Raw genomic sequence first — 12,223 nt, 5'->3', positions numbered from 1 at the left:
ATCTGATCCTTATACTATACACTGGGATGCTATACACTGGGAAAGTCAGCAGAAGAACAAGGACTCTCCTTTAAGGCTAACTTAAGAGTTTGTCCCATCGGTAAAGATATGTACATATATTTTTGAACATATTCATATATATATGCTATTTACAAGCATTATGCTATAAGGAGATTGTAATAAATATAAAATATTCATGGTTTTACAAAATGATTGAATTATATAAATAAAGCCTCTATTATTTCTGCCCAGACCATACTGTATGATATGGCTCCCTGGGGCTGAACCACGAAGCTTGGTTTGGGCCATGGGTCACATGCTATGATATGCTGACTTGGTAATAAGCCCCATTCATATGCACACACAGAGACAAACGATGAAGCTGAAGAGGTGAGAGAATGAGAAGCAGGGCTCATCTAATGGTTGTCACTTAGGTCCTAATGCTCTCTTATGAATGGATCTTGTGCCTCCTTGTTTCAAGAGTGGAGGAACCGACATCCTCAGAAGAGTCTGTCTCAGGCCACACAGACCTGAGACAAGAAGCCAAGCCGCTAAGCCATAACATTGGTTCCAAGGGTAGAAGCTCAGGATAGCCCCACCCAGGAAAAGGTGATGGAGCTGGTGGGGCAGTGGCTCTTGACCTACTGCTGCTCAGAGAGGGAATCCTATGAGCCATGAGGGGACCAGAACTTACTGTGAGAGCTGATATACTCGGGGGACTTGCCGGGCCCCAGGGGAAGGGCTTCTTCATAATAGTCCTCAGGCGGAGGCTTGTTGGGCAAGGGTGGAGGCACATCAGCTGTCTGCAGTGGGACAAATAGGGTTTGTGACACAAGGTGGCTGTGAACACAGCAGAGGGGAAGAAGTGACATGAGGGAGGGAGGGAGGGAGGGAGGGAGGGAGGGAGGGAGGGAGGGACGCTGGTGGGGCAGGAGGCCAGGACTCTGAGGAGGCAACCAGAATGTGAAGCTCTGAGCTGTTTTTGTGTTCTGGGGTCTCATTCGTAGCCCAGGCTGGCCCTGAACTGCAATGCTCCCATCCCTCCCTCCTGCATGCTGGGATTACAGCATGTGCTGCTATGCCTAGTGTAGGCTGTAACCACATCGAATAGACTCGGAGCTGGCAACCTGAAGGCCTATTTGTGCTCCTCCACTTCCGTAAATTCTGCAAGCGTGAGATCTCCTTGGTCAAGCCTGAGAGTTCTGCAGTTGCCCAGAACGGCCGTGGTGCTTTGTGAGTGTGCACGCTCACCAGTGCTCACCAGTGTGAGCTCTGCCACAGCACGAGGAGCAGTGGGAACAAGTAAATGCAAGGTATGTAACTGAGTGAGCAGTGAAACCTGGGGTCAGGAGACCTCAGCTTTTCAGCTCAGCACCGTCCTTTACTTGCTGTGGGTCACTAGGCGTATCGCCTGCCCTCTCCGAGCCTTATCTGTAAAATAGCAAGTGTGCCACATACGTTTGTTTCCTATAGGCACATGAAATGCCTAGCAAGTTAGCAGCTAGTACCTGTCCGTGACGGAGGGGATGATGCTAAGGTTCTGTGGTTGACAAGCGAAGCTTGTCCCTAGCCGTCGTCCCAGGGTTGGGAACACTAGATCTAATCCTTTACTTTGTAAGTATGAAAAAGTCAGGCTCTAAGAAAGGTGTTTTGCTCACGGCCTCCCAGCAGAGTGGCGGGGATGGCAGAAGCCCACACCTCCTAGCCCAGAGATTTCCCTCTCGCCTATATGCATAACCTGAGGCTAGGGTGGTGAAGTCCTTTGGGCCTCCCTATTCTTCATGAGTCACTGTAAGCATGTCCCGGGCCAGTGGTGCATCCACATGGTACTATATCTGCCCTTAACCATCACCATGGAGAGAAGATGGTCTGCACAGCAGCAGTGGCCCCTGGGGTTACAGGAAGAGCCTCCCTCACCCTTGTTAGATGGGGTAGGACTCACGCTTCTCAGAGATGGGCTCTTGGTTGGCTCAGGGCTGGCTCCTTTGCTGGGTTCCCCATCGTCTGACATATCCCGAAGGTCACCCAGGTCACAGTCTATGGAGAAAACCAAGGACAAACATGGCAGAGGGGAAAGATGGCTGGGTTTGGGGGTCCAGGAGGCCTGCCTGTGAAACCAGGCCCGACTTCCTCCACCATCAGGAACCCGAGGAAGCCCTGAAAGAGTGCCCTGCACATCTTCTGGAGGTTGGCCGCACTCATGTCTCTTGCCTGGCTTCCAGAGAGAAACCACAGTAGACTATCTTCATGAGGTGCTTTAGAGGTCTTTGATGGTATGAAATGGAGGCATGGGGTTTCCATGGATGGGGGGAGGGGCTCCCATGTCTGTTGTATAGGGACTGTAGTCTCAAACCCCCCCCAGACCATAGTCTCCTTAGATGAATAGTGCTTTCTTCTCTGTGATAGTCACCATGGCACCCTCTCTCTCACAGCATGGCTGCTCTAAGGTCCAGGCAGCCAACCTCCCCAGTCATAGCTCCTACTTCCTCCTGAGTGGCTGGACCTCTCAGCCAGGCTCGGCGGCCATGACTGAAGGACCACAATGGCTGTAAGGTAACCACCCTGGGCTGTGCTGTCTGGCTCGCACGTTCATTCCTACGGATTGGGGTGAGTCCTTACCTACAGATTCAGGCAGCCTACAGGCAGGGCACAGGTCCCCAGGGAGAGCTAATGGCTCAGTGTGAAAGCCAAGAACAGCACAGAACACCTTTGTGTACATGCATGTGTGCACGCGTGTGTAGAGGGATGGTTCATGGCTAAGGTTCACAGCTAAGATGGAACTTACCAAATTCTTCAAAGAGAGACTCCACAAAGCTGGGCCCCGAGTGCAGGTCCGCAGTATTCACGTACAGGTAGGAGACTTCCTTTGCTGAGGGAGGAGGACAGACTACCGTGAGCAAGGAAGGCTACCTCACGTACCTCTTTCCGCTTGCTCGAATTGTCAATGTGATCGTGAGCTCTGACTCCACATGCAAAGGTGGAGCCAGAGGGCAGTGCAGGGATGACAAGGAAGAAGGGTCCCAGTAAAGAGGAACTTTTGTCCCTCACATCCCAACAATGATCCTGTGAGGCAGCAGGGAATAGTCTGTTTGGGGAGAGTGTGGCTCAGAGTTACCAGTGCTGACTTTCAACCTCATCTTTCACACCCCAGGAGCCTCGCAAGCCTGGGATACAGCTTGTTAGTTACGAAGAGACTGTATGCTGTCTGCTGACTTGGGGTGTCTCAGAGAGGCCGAGGCAAGTTGCTGGGTAGGCAGTGAGGCAAATGTACATGGTTTTAGAGGGGGCACGAGGAAAGTGGTGGGTACTGTTTTAACTTATGAGGATGAATGAACAGAGAGTATGCAGGAGTGAACATCTGTTCGCAACTGCATGCTGTACACACACATATATATTATAGTGTAGTCAAAGCATGTGTTTATACGTGTATGTACTATATGGGTATATAGCGTATGTTACTGCTTGCTGTGTGGTAGATAGGGTGCATTATGTATGAGAGAGTGTTATGCTGTCAATCATGGTAGCAAACATGAGTGCGCATGTTCTGTGTGAGTCTGTGGAGGGCTGGTTTGGAGGAGGACATACAACACAGCCAAGACCTCAGCGGAGGGGCGGGGCCTCGGTGGCTGAGCATGTCGGATCACAGCGTAGAACCTGCTGTGCTATCCCAGGCTAACCTGAGGCTTAGACATTCCCTTATACAGGCCATGGGGGGAGTGTTATCATTGTTGTCTGTGTAAATGGGACTCTTTAGGGCTGACCTGGGAGGGGCTGCAGGCTCTGCAGGAGGGAGGCCACAGCCATCTTCTTCTCCAGGGTGCTGTCACTGAGATACTCATGGTCCAGGAGGCTGAGGAGCCCGGTGAGCTCTGGGATTAGCTGTTCCAGCACTGAGGAGAGACAGGCAGGCTCTGAGTTAGATTCCGTCCACGCCCGCTAGAGGCTATGGCAGCAGGGGCCAGAAGGCAAGGGCCCTGTTTACCAGGGAGACTCGGGGACCCACACACAGCTGTCCCATGGCTGGTGACCAACCTTTCTGGGAGGGCCCTACTTAAAACCAGGTGGCTTTCCTCCAGCCTTCCTACTGTGCCTTAGACCTCAGACGGCCTTGGCCCGAGGACAGGGCCTTCATGTCTGCTTGTGAGTTCAGGCCACCTAAACAGAGCAGATTGGCTTTCCTTTGCCTCGGCCTGATTTGCAGGCCCAGGGCCTCTGAACATATCTCAGTCAGAGTCCCCAGCTGCCTAGAACACAGGCAGGAAGGGAGCCTTCCTGTTTCATCATCCACATGCTTCAATCTCTGGAACCTTCTGTTTCCTGTGCCAGAGCCAAAGGGAACATTAACCCTTCCTACTCCATGCCCAAAGCTATCATGGCTGCTCCTTCCACCCGCACACTGCACACCGGCGCATCTTGATCCTACGTGTGTGTGCACAGGAATCACCTGGATTCTTGCTGAAATGCAAATTCTGGCTCAGAAGGTCTGCGGCCGGAGCTGAGTTTCTGTGTTTCTGATAAGTTCCCAGGTCAGAGACCCAAGCGAATGGCAAGATCTCAGAGCAGAGAGTCGGTTAATGACAGGAGCATGCCAAGAGCATTATGTCATTGGCACCTCTCTGTCCCATATAGGATTCCTTTTGCGTTAGGGCCAAGGGCCAGCTCCATCGAAGCAGTAGCATAGGCCCGCTTTATGACAGACACTTGCACAAAGTAACTTGTGTTGAATGGTTATTACAAATTGTGCTTGTAAGCATTTATCTACCATTATATAAGAAATGAGATGAAGACCTGGGGAAGCTAAATACAAATAGCTATGAGCATCTCCATTGAGTTCTTACCCTGCTCTCTTAGTCAGGGAACTATATTGCCTTTTGGTGTCTTGTTTGATCCTACCAACAATTTTGAGGTGGGTGTTGGGATCACTTCAGTTTTTAGATAAAGGAACGAAGACAGAGAGGTCACACAGAAGCAACTAGAAGGGCTGGGACCTCTGCTTGGGACCCAACTCTCGAATGCATTAGTTTCTTTCCTCCCAAGGAGGCAAAGAGGTGCTGATGTGAACCTATGAAGGCTGGGGATACTAGGAGGGTCTTCGCTCTAGAGACTCTGAGGCCAGAATGGCAGGTTCATTTCGGGGTTATGGGGCCTTCTAAGCTGTCTAACTTCCCAGTGACTCGGTTTCTTCCTCTCTAAAGGGTTAACCACATCACACCTTGTAGAGAAGCTGTGAGGGTTTCTTACGCCACGCCTCAGCTGCTCTTACTGCTTCTAGAATCCATGGATGTTCAAAAGGTTTCCTAAGTGTGGGCTAAACTAGGTGCCTCACTTTCTGAGGATCTAGGCTGGAGCCGGCTCAGCAGAGTGCTTCAGGCTGAACTTTGTTTCACACAGACATCTTTTGTACACTGTCACTGTTGGGGACAGGTAGCAGTGTCATCTCTCTGTGGCATTAAGCATTATCCCAAAGTTGGAGCAAATGGACCAAGGTTGACAATCCAGGCAGGGCCACTGCCTCAGGTATGTCCCTGTCACTGGGCACTGTGGTAGCCACTTTCTGAGCACTTTCTAACTCATTCCCACCAGGCTGCTCTGAGTGGTCTGGCAGGGAGACCTGTTTTCCAGGATGTCCAGAGACCAGCAGAGCTGAGGGACCTGTACAGCTTCAAAGGAGTGGGTGTAACCCACTGCTTCCCAGCTGTGATCTCCAAGCCTGCAGAGGAAGAGAGCTGTTGCCCTCAGGGTCCGAGTCCCCAATGCCACAGGAGGTGAGGGTCTGAGTGAGTGGTAGGCTCTCCTCATTAGAGCAGGGACACTTTAAGTTTCCCCAGACCCAAACTTCCACTGCCTGGAAGGAAATCTCTTCCAAAGGAATCAGGGACCTTGCTGGACCTGAGGGAACACACAGATTTCAGTTGAGATGATCTTAAAACATTGCTGGACATGTGTCAAGCTGGTTGCTCTGGGGATTAGCAAAAATAGTAGAGGAATTGTCCCAGTAGAATTTATTCATATGTTCATATTCTCTCTCTCTCTCTCTCTCTCTCTCTCTCTCTCTCTCTCTCTCTCTCTCCCTCTCTCTCTCTTTCTCTCTCTCTCTCCCCCTCTCTTCCTTTCTCTCCCCTCCTCCTCTCTCCTCTCTCTCTTCTCTCTCCCTCTTTTCTCTCTCTCTCTCTCTCTCTCTCTCTCTCTCTCTCTCTCTCTCTCTGATATATTCTTAACTAACCACTCACAAGGGAGAGAGTCATGGTGTAAATACAACATCTTGAGGATATTGGGCAGAACAACCTTACACTAGACATTCTGGGTTTATCTGATCTCAAAATTCTTTTATACTTTCATAAATTCTTGAGGCTCCCTAGAAGCTCTGGTTTCTGTGGGTTGTGCCAATCAATGCTGAATAACAATTAAACCTATATGTATGTATAGCCCTGGCTGTCCGGAAACTCACTCTGTAGACCAGGCTGACCTCAAACTCAGGGATCCCCCGCCTCTACCTCCCAATTGCTGGGATTAAAGGTGTGCACCACCATGACAGGCTACACCAAGAGATCCTTACACCACAAGGACACACACTCCTCCCAGCAGCCTTCCAGGCTGCCGTCTTCACTTGCCCCTACACACTTGTGCAGAAGAGGTACGGAGAAGGGACATGTGTCTTTGTATTATCTGAAATGGTTTTGATTGTAGGGTTTCTCTGTGTAGTCCTGGCTATCCTGGAACTTACTCTGTAGACCAGGCTGGCCTCGAACTCAGAAATCCGCCTGTCTCTGCCTCCCAAGTGCTGGGATTAAAGGCGTGCGCCACCATCGCCCCTGAAATGGTTTTGAGCTAGGCTTGGCAGTGCACCTCTGAAGTTCCAGCTTTCAGGAGCCTGAAGCAAGGGGATAGCTGGAGCCCAGGAAGCTAGAGACCTGTCTGAAATCACAGTGAGATCCTGACAAACAACAAAAAGGCCACAGAAATATTTATTGCTATGATCTCGTAGACCCCCTTGAAAAATATCTTGGGATAATCAGGTGTTTCCAATCCCCATGCAGGTGCCCAAGGGCAGCATCATTCTGGCTACTGCAGAAGTGGTACTTGTATTTATTGCTCTGAACACAGCTTGGTCGTCGTTTCTAATTAGGAGCAACTAGGTTGAGTGAATCCTCTGAGGTTAAGATATGGACTTTAGTACCACACTCTGCAAGGCGAGTTCTGTTTCTCTCCGGTCTTTGATGGGATCCATCATATGACACCTCGACTTCTAAGTACTTCCTCTCCCTCCTGCTGTGGGTTAAATTCAGGGCACCTGGACAAACTAGGGACCCACTGAGGTTCCCGCCAAGACCTAAAGGACTGATTACCAAATAGAGATGGATCACTAGAATTCGACCAGAGAGAGGAGCAGAAAGGAGTTAAGACAAACAGGAGGAAGATGACAGAGTGTGGACTGCGACCCAGGCTGCAGTGGTTTCTGCCTCCCAGAGAGAAAGCTTAGCTTGCTGTAAATGAACAAGACCTTTTCTTGGGGTTGGTCGGTCACCTTTTGCTGGCTACTTACTGCACATTATTTTGTTTAAACCTCTGGTGGTTTGAATGAGAATGGCCCCCATAGGCGCATATATTTGAATGCCCATCCAAGTTAGTGGAACTGTTTGGGAAGGGTTAGAAACTGTGGCCTTGTTGGAGAAGGTGTGTCACTGAGGAGTGGGCATAGGGGTTTCAAAAGTCCATGCCAGGCCCAGTCTCCCTCTCTCTCTGTCTACAAATTGCAGACTAGGTGTGAGCTCTCAGGTACTGCTCCAGCACCATGCCTGCCAGCCTGCTGCCATGCTCCCTGCCGTGATGATAATGGGCCAATCCTCTAAAACTCCCAATTAAATGCTTCCTTCTATAAGCTGTCTTGGTCATGGTGTCTCTTCAGAGAAAGAACAATAACTAAGACAACCTCCACTGACTTAGGAAAGAGGAAATAGAAGCTCAGGGGAAGAGATGCAAGTGCCAGGGATAGGCCTTGGACCTATCTTCAAAGCTAACTCTGGTGGCTTTAAGCTTCTACAGCACCTCAACTCAATCAATCAGCTTGGAGGCCAGGGCGGGAGGGAAGCAGCAGAGACAATGCTTGGCTTCCTCTCCAAGCCCTCTTCGCTGACACTGCTGGGTGACCGCTTTACCTATGAGATTCTTTCTAAGAGGCTGAAGTTTCTTCTGCATGGCCATCTTCTCAGGCAGCCTACCAAAACATGACAGCCTTAACTGTCTGAGAAAACGGCACTCAGAGCAGTTATCCGGCAGGGATCACCTCCCAGAGAAGGTGTTATACAAACACTGAGGACACACAGCCATTTAGCCAGTAGTACCAGGCTCTTCCAGAGCAAAAGTGCTCACACCAGGAAGCTTGCTCTTTCTTACGGGCACTGAAATCAGAAATGTGTTCCTTCTATGAGGGATTTTCCTATCACAGGGATTTAAACCATCAGATAATTTAATCAGAGAGAAGGCTTCTGTGTAGAATGTAGATGACAAACTACATGCCACCAGGCCAGCAGGCCACCTTGATTTTTAGGTAGAGTAACACTGGGGTTGTTGGAAACGTGGACTCCTGGTCTCCCTGGCCAGAGAGTGACTTGATAGACCTGAACCAGGGCCCAGAAGCTGGCATTTTAGCAAGGACTCAGGTGCTTTGCCCTGGCAATGCAAGTTTCAGCGTCTGCCAAATACGCCAGCAAACATCTACGAACTATATTGATTACAGGAAAGGCTTGTATCACTTAAGAAACATGGGCTACCGCCTCCAGGGTAACAGAGGCGAGGGATGGACAGTCCTGCAGACGATGATAAATAGCTTTAGGGCAGGGTCTTGCCCAGTGGCTGGGGATCTGGACTTTTGACTCTGTCAAAAGGAGTCCTTGGATTCTTGTACTTTAATTTTGCACTTGTGCTGAGCTCTGGTTTTGCTGTATAAATGAGAACTGGAGTGCTCTCAACCTCAGGGGCTCAGGGGACTAGGTCAGGTCCTGCTGTGCCTGTAGCCGATACTCATGAACGACTGCCGTATTGTGTGCTGCGGTCAGAAGTCGGCTGTTTGTTAACATCCTCAAGAACCTTGGATTCCAAAGCACTGACCAGATGATATTTGTGGATGATAAGCTATCCACGTTTCAACCCAAGGCATACGGCAGATGCCCAATGAACCGTACTCAATGAAAATGATATTTGGATGACCTAGCCCAGCCCTCTCATTTTAAAGATCTGTAAAGTCAGGGTCAGAGAGATTGTGAGACTTGGCTGTGGTCACACGACCAGTTGATGGAAAAGAAATATCCCGGGGTAAGACTGACACACAATTTACCTGAGCCTGATGCTTAAGATGAATCATGTCAGAGAGGCCAGAGGCTGTTGATTGCCGGAGTTCTCCTCCGGTACTTCCGGTTTCCAGTTGTGGGATCCTGGAAACGTTTCTAAACTTTCCTAAGTTTCCAATCTCTTAGCAAACAATAGATGAGGAGTCTCTCCCCGACAAGGTGACGATAAAGTAGTGACTGCATCAGACAGGCGGTCTGCATCCATGTCTGCTCCCAGGAAGGTGCTCCAGGTGTGTGGATGTGTGTGGATGTAAAAGCCAGGACTCAGCCGGGCGGTGGTGGCGCACACCTTTAATCCCAGCACTTGGGAGGCAGAGGCAGGCAGATTTCTGAGTTCGAGGCCAGCCTGGTCTACAGAGTGAGTTCCAGGACAGCCAGGGCTATACAGAGAAACCCTGTCTGGAAAAAACAAAAAAAAACCAAAAAAACAAACAACAAAAAAAGCCAGGACTCTTTCAGTCTTACCACATGGACAGCTCACTAAATGGATCAGAAGCTAGATTAGAAGCTGTGGCCTTGTTGGAGAAGGTGTGTCACTAGGGGTGGGCATAGGGGTTTCAAAAGCCCATGCTAGGCCCAGTCTCCCTCTCTCTCTTTCTGTCTACAGCTTGCAGACTAGGTGTGAGCTCTCAGTTACTGCTCCAGCGCCATGCCTGCCTGTCTGCTGCCATGCTCCCTGCCGTGATGATAATGGGCTAGTCCTCTGAAACTGTAAGCAAGCTCCTGACTAAATGCTTCTCTCTGGAAGGTAGAAACCACTGCGGCCTGGGCAGCAGTCCATACTCTGTCATCTTCCTGTTGTCTGTCTTAAGTCCTTCGTTTTCCTCTCTCTGGTTGAATTCTAGTGATCTGTCAGTCCTGACTGAGCTGCTAATGGTGGCAGCAGAAGCAGTAGAGCCTCTTCTTGCACACAGGTGCTCAAAGCCAACGGAGGGGACAAGATTCTTTAGTTAGAGGGACCGGCATCATCACCCATGAGCCAGGCCTCTACTCTTCCCAGCCACACATTTGTGACCTGTCTCTCTCCTTTATTCCTGGTCCATGGAACATGAGCTATTCGTGGGAGATACTAGGGTATCAGCATGGAGAGACCCTGAGGGAATGTGTGCTGTTGACAGGGCAATAGCCTCAGACCTATGGGAAAATGAAAAGTCTCCTTGCTCCCCAATGGAGAGGCTCAGAGAGATGGTAACACCTTCCTCCAGTCCAAGTGTGAAATTGACCACATGTGCAGAAAACATTTTCCATTTTTTTTTTTTTTTTTTTTTTTTTTTTTACAATATGCCCATGTTTATGATCTGGAGACTGTGCCCTATAGAGTTTACACCTGTCTCCTTGATCCAGCCATTTACCACAAACCCTGCCTCTCTGTTTAGCTGTACAAAACAAACACATCAAGCTTCTAGGGTTCTGCAACTCCTCAACCAAAGGGTCCAATCTACATAATCTCAGCTTTGCACTGTCTGTTTGTCTGTCTGTCTGTCATTTCTTTATTCCAGTCAAATCCAGAGAGGTGTGCCAGGACTCAGCAAATCATAACAGAATAATCATCACGTCTAAAGTTTATTTAGAATAATTTTCTCTAGTGTTCTTGGTTTCATCCTAGAGTGGTTCAGTGAATTCTAAGGGTTAAAACAAAACAGGGAAAATGGCCTGACAGTCCATAAATCTTTGCTTTTTCAAGTGAGAGTAGACAAGGGTTTCAGACACTTGGAAACTCAAGATGAGGAGAGGTTATTCTTTCTGTTGCAAGGAGGTTTCTCAAATAAAATTGGAATTTAGAGATATACCTAAGATTAGACTTCTGGTGTATATTGTTTCTAGGGAGAACCTACCCAGGACTAGGGTCAACTGTCTATGCTTCTCCTCACTCCCCACTGAAACAAAATGAAAACAGGATGTCATGTATTAGAGGTTAAACCCGAGGCCTGTCACTTGCTCATAGCCCTGATGTAGCCTCAATGAAAGTTTTAGCCAGAAGGATTCTTAGCAGGTAGGGAGCAAGGACTCCAGCAAGGACGCTGGGAATATGGGATTTATAGAAAAGGCTCAAAGGTAATACGTCTAATTTCCATTATAAAAGAGAAAACCAGCTGACCTCAAAACCATTCTGAAAACCACGGGTAAAATAAATGCTGACGGGGGCTCCTCCAGGTTTGAGGTTAGTCCGGCCCACCTTCCAACCTGCTACCTTACAGGTCTCTAGACAGATCACAAGGTCAATTCACCCTTGTCTGCTGTCAAAGCAGACACAGCATAGTTTTAAACAGAAGTAAGAAGAGCCAGTGTGAGGTTTTATGAAGGCCCTACAGAGCTTTCTTTTGGTTTACTTTACTCCAAGTTCTAAGTAGCAAAATGTCCCAATTTCCTTCTTATAGCCGTCTAAACAGAACATGCCATTTCTTTTTTTAAAAATTAATTAATTAATCAATCAATCAGGGTTTTCAAGATGAGTTTTCTCTGTGTAGTTCTGGCTGTCCTGGAACTTATTCTGTAGACTGGTCTTGAACTCAGAGATTTGCCTGCTTCTGCCTCCTAAGTACTGGAATGAAACACATAGGCCACCTCCACCCCAAGCCATTTCTTTAAAACTGTATCATTAAGATATTTGAATCTACTGTGGTGGTGAACACCTTTCATTCCAGTATTTGGGGAGGCAGAGGCAGGCAGATCTCTGTGAGTTCAAGGCCATCCTGGTCTATATAGTCAGTTTTAAGACAGCCAGGGCTACACAGGGAAATTCTGTCTCAAAAACCTAAAAGGAAGGAAGAAAGGAAGGAAAGAAGGAAGGAAGGAAGGAAAGAAGGAAAGAGGGAGGAAGAAAGGAAGAAAGGAAGAAAGGAAGAAGGGAGGGATGATGGACAGACAACTCTCTG

The 12,223-nt window shown here is 48.8% G+C and overlaps 1 protein-coding gene across 1 annotated transcript in view; it reads right to left on the bottom strand.

Annotated features, from left to right (window-relative positions):
* Positions 1-12,223, bottom strand: part of Afap1l1 (actin filament associated protein 1 like 1) — a 59,935-nt gene that overhangs the window by 27,047 nt on the left and 20,665 nt on the right. The window contains exons 2-5 of the mRNA XM_034518693.2: positions 3,762-3,890; positions 2,786-2,869; positions 1,943-2,037; positions 695-803 (exon numbers count right to left, since the gene is read on the bottom strand). Of these exons, the coding sequence (XP_034374584.1) occupies positions 695-803; positions 1,943-2,037; positions 2,786-2,869; positions 3,762-3,890 (417 nt within the window). The remainder of the gene's footprint in view (positions 1-694; positions 804-1,942; positions 2,038-2,785; positions 2,870-3,761; positions 3,891-12,223) is intronic.

The sequence above is a fragment of the Arvicanthis niloticus genome, chromosome 14 (genome assembly GCF_011762505.2).
Source record: "Arvicanthis niloticus isolate mArvNil1 chromosome 14, mArvNil1.pat.X, whole genome shotgun sequence".
Classification (NCBI taxonomy): domain Eukaryota; kingdom Metazoa; phylum Chordata; class Mammalia; order Rodentia; family Muridae; genus Arvicanthis; species Arvicanthis niloticus.
Note: the sequence above shows the minus strand (reverse complement) of the source record. Positions and strands in the feature narration are given on the sequence as shown.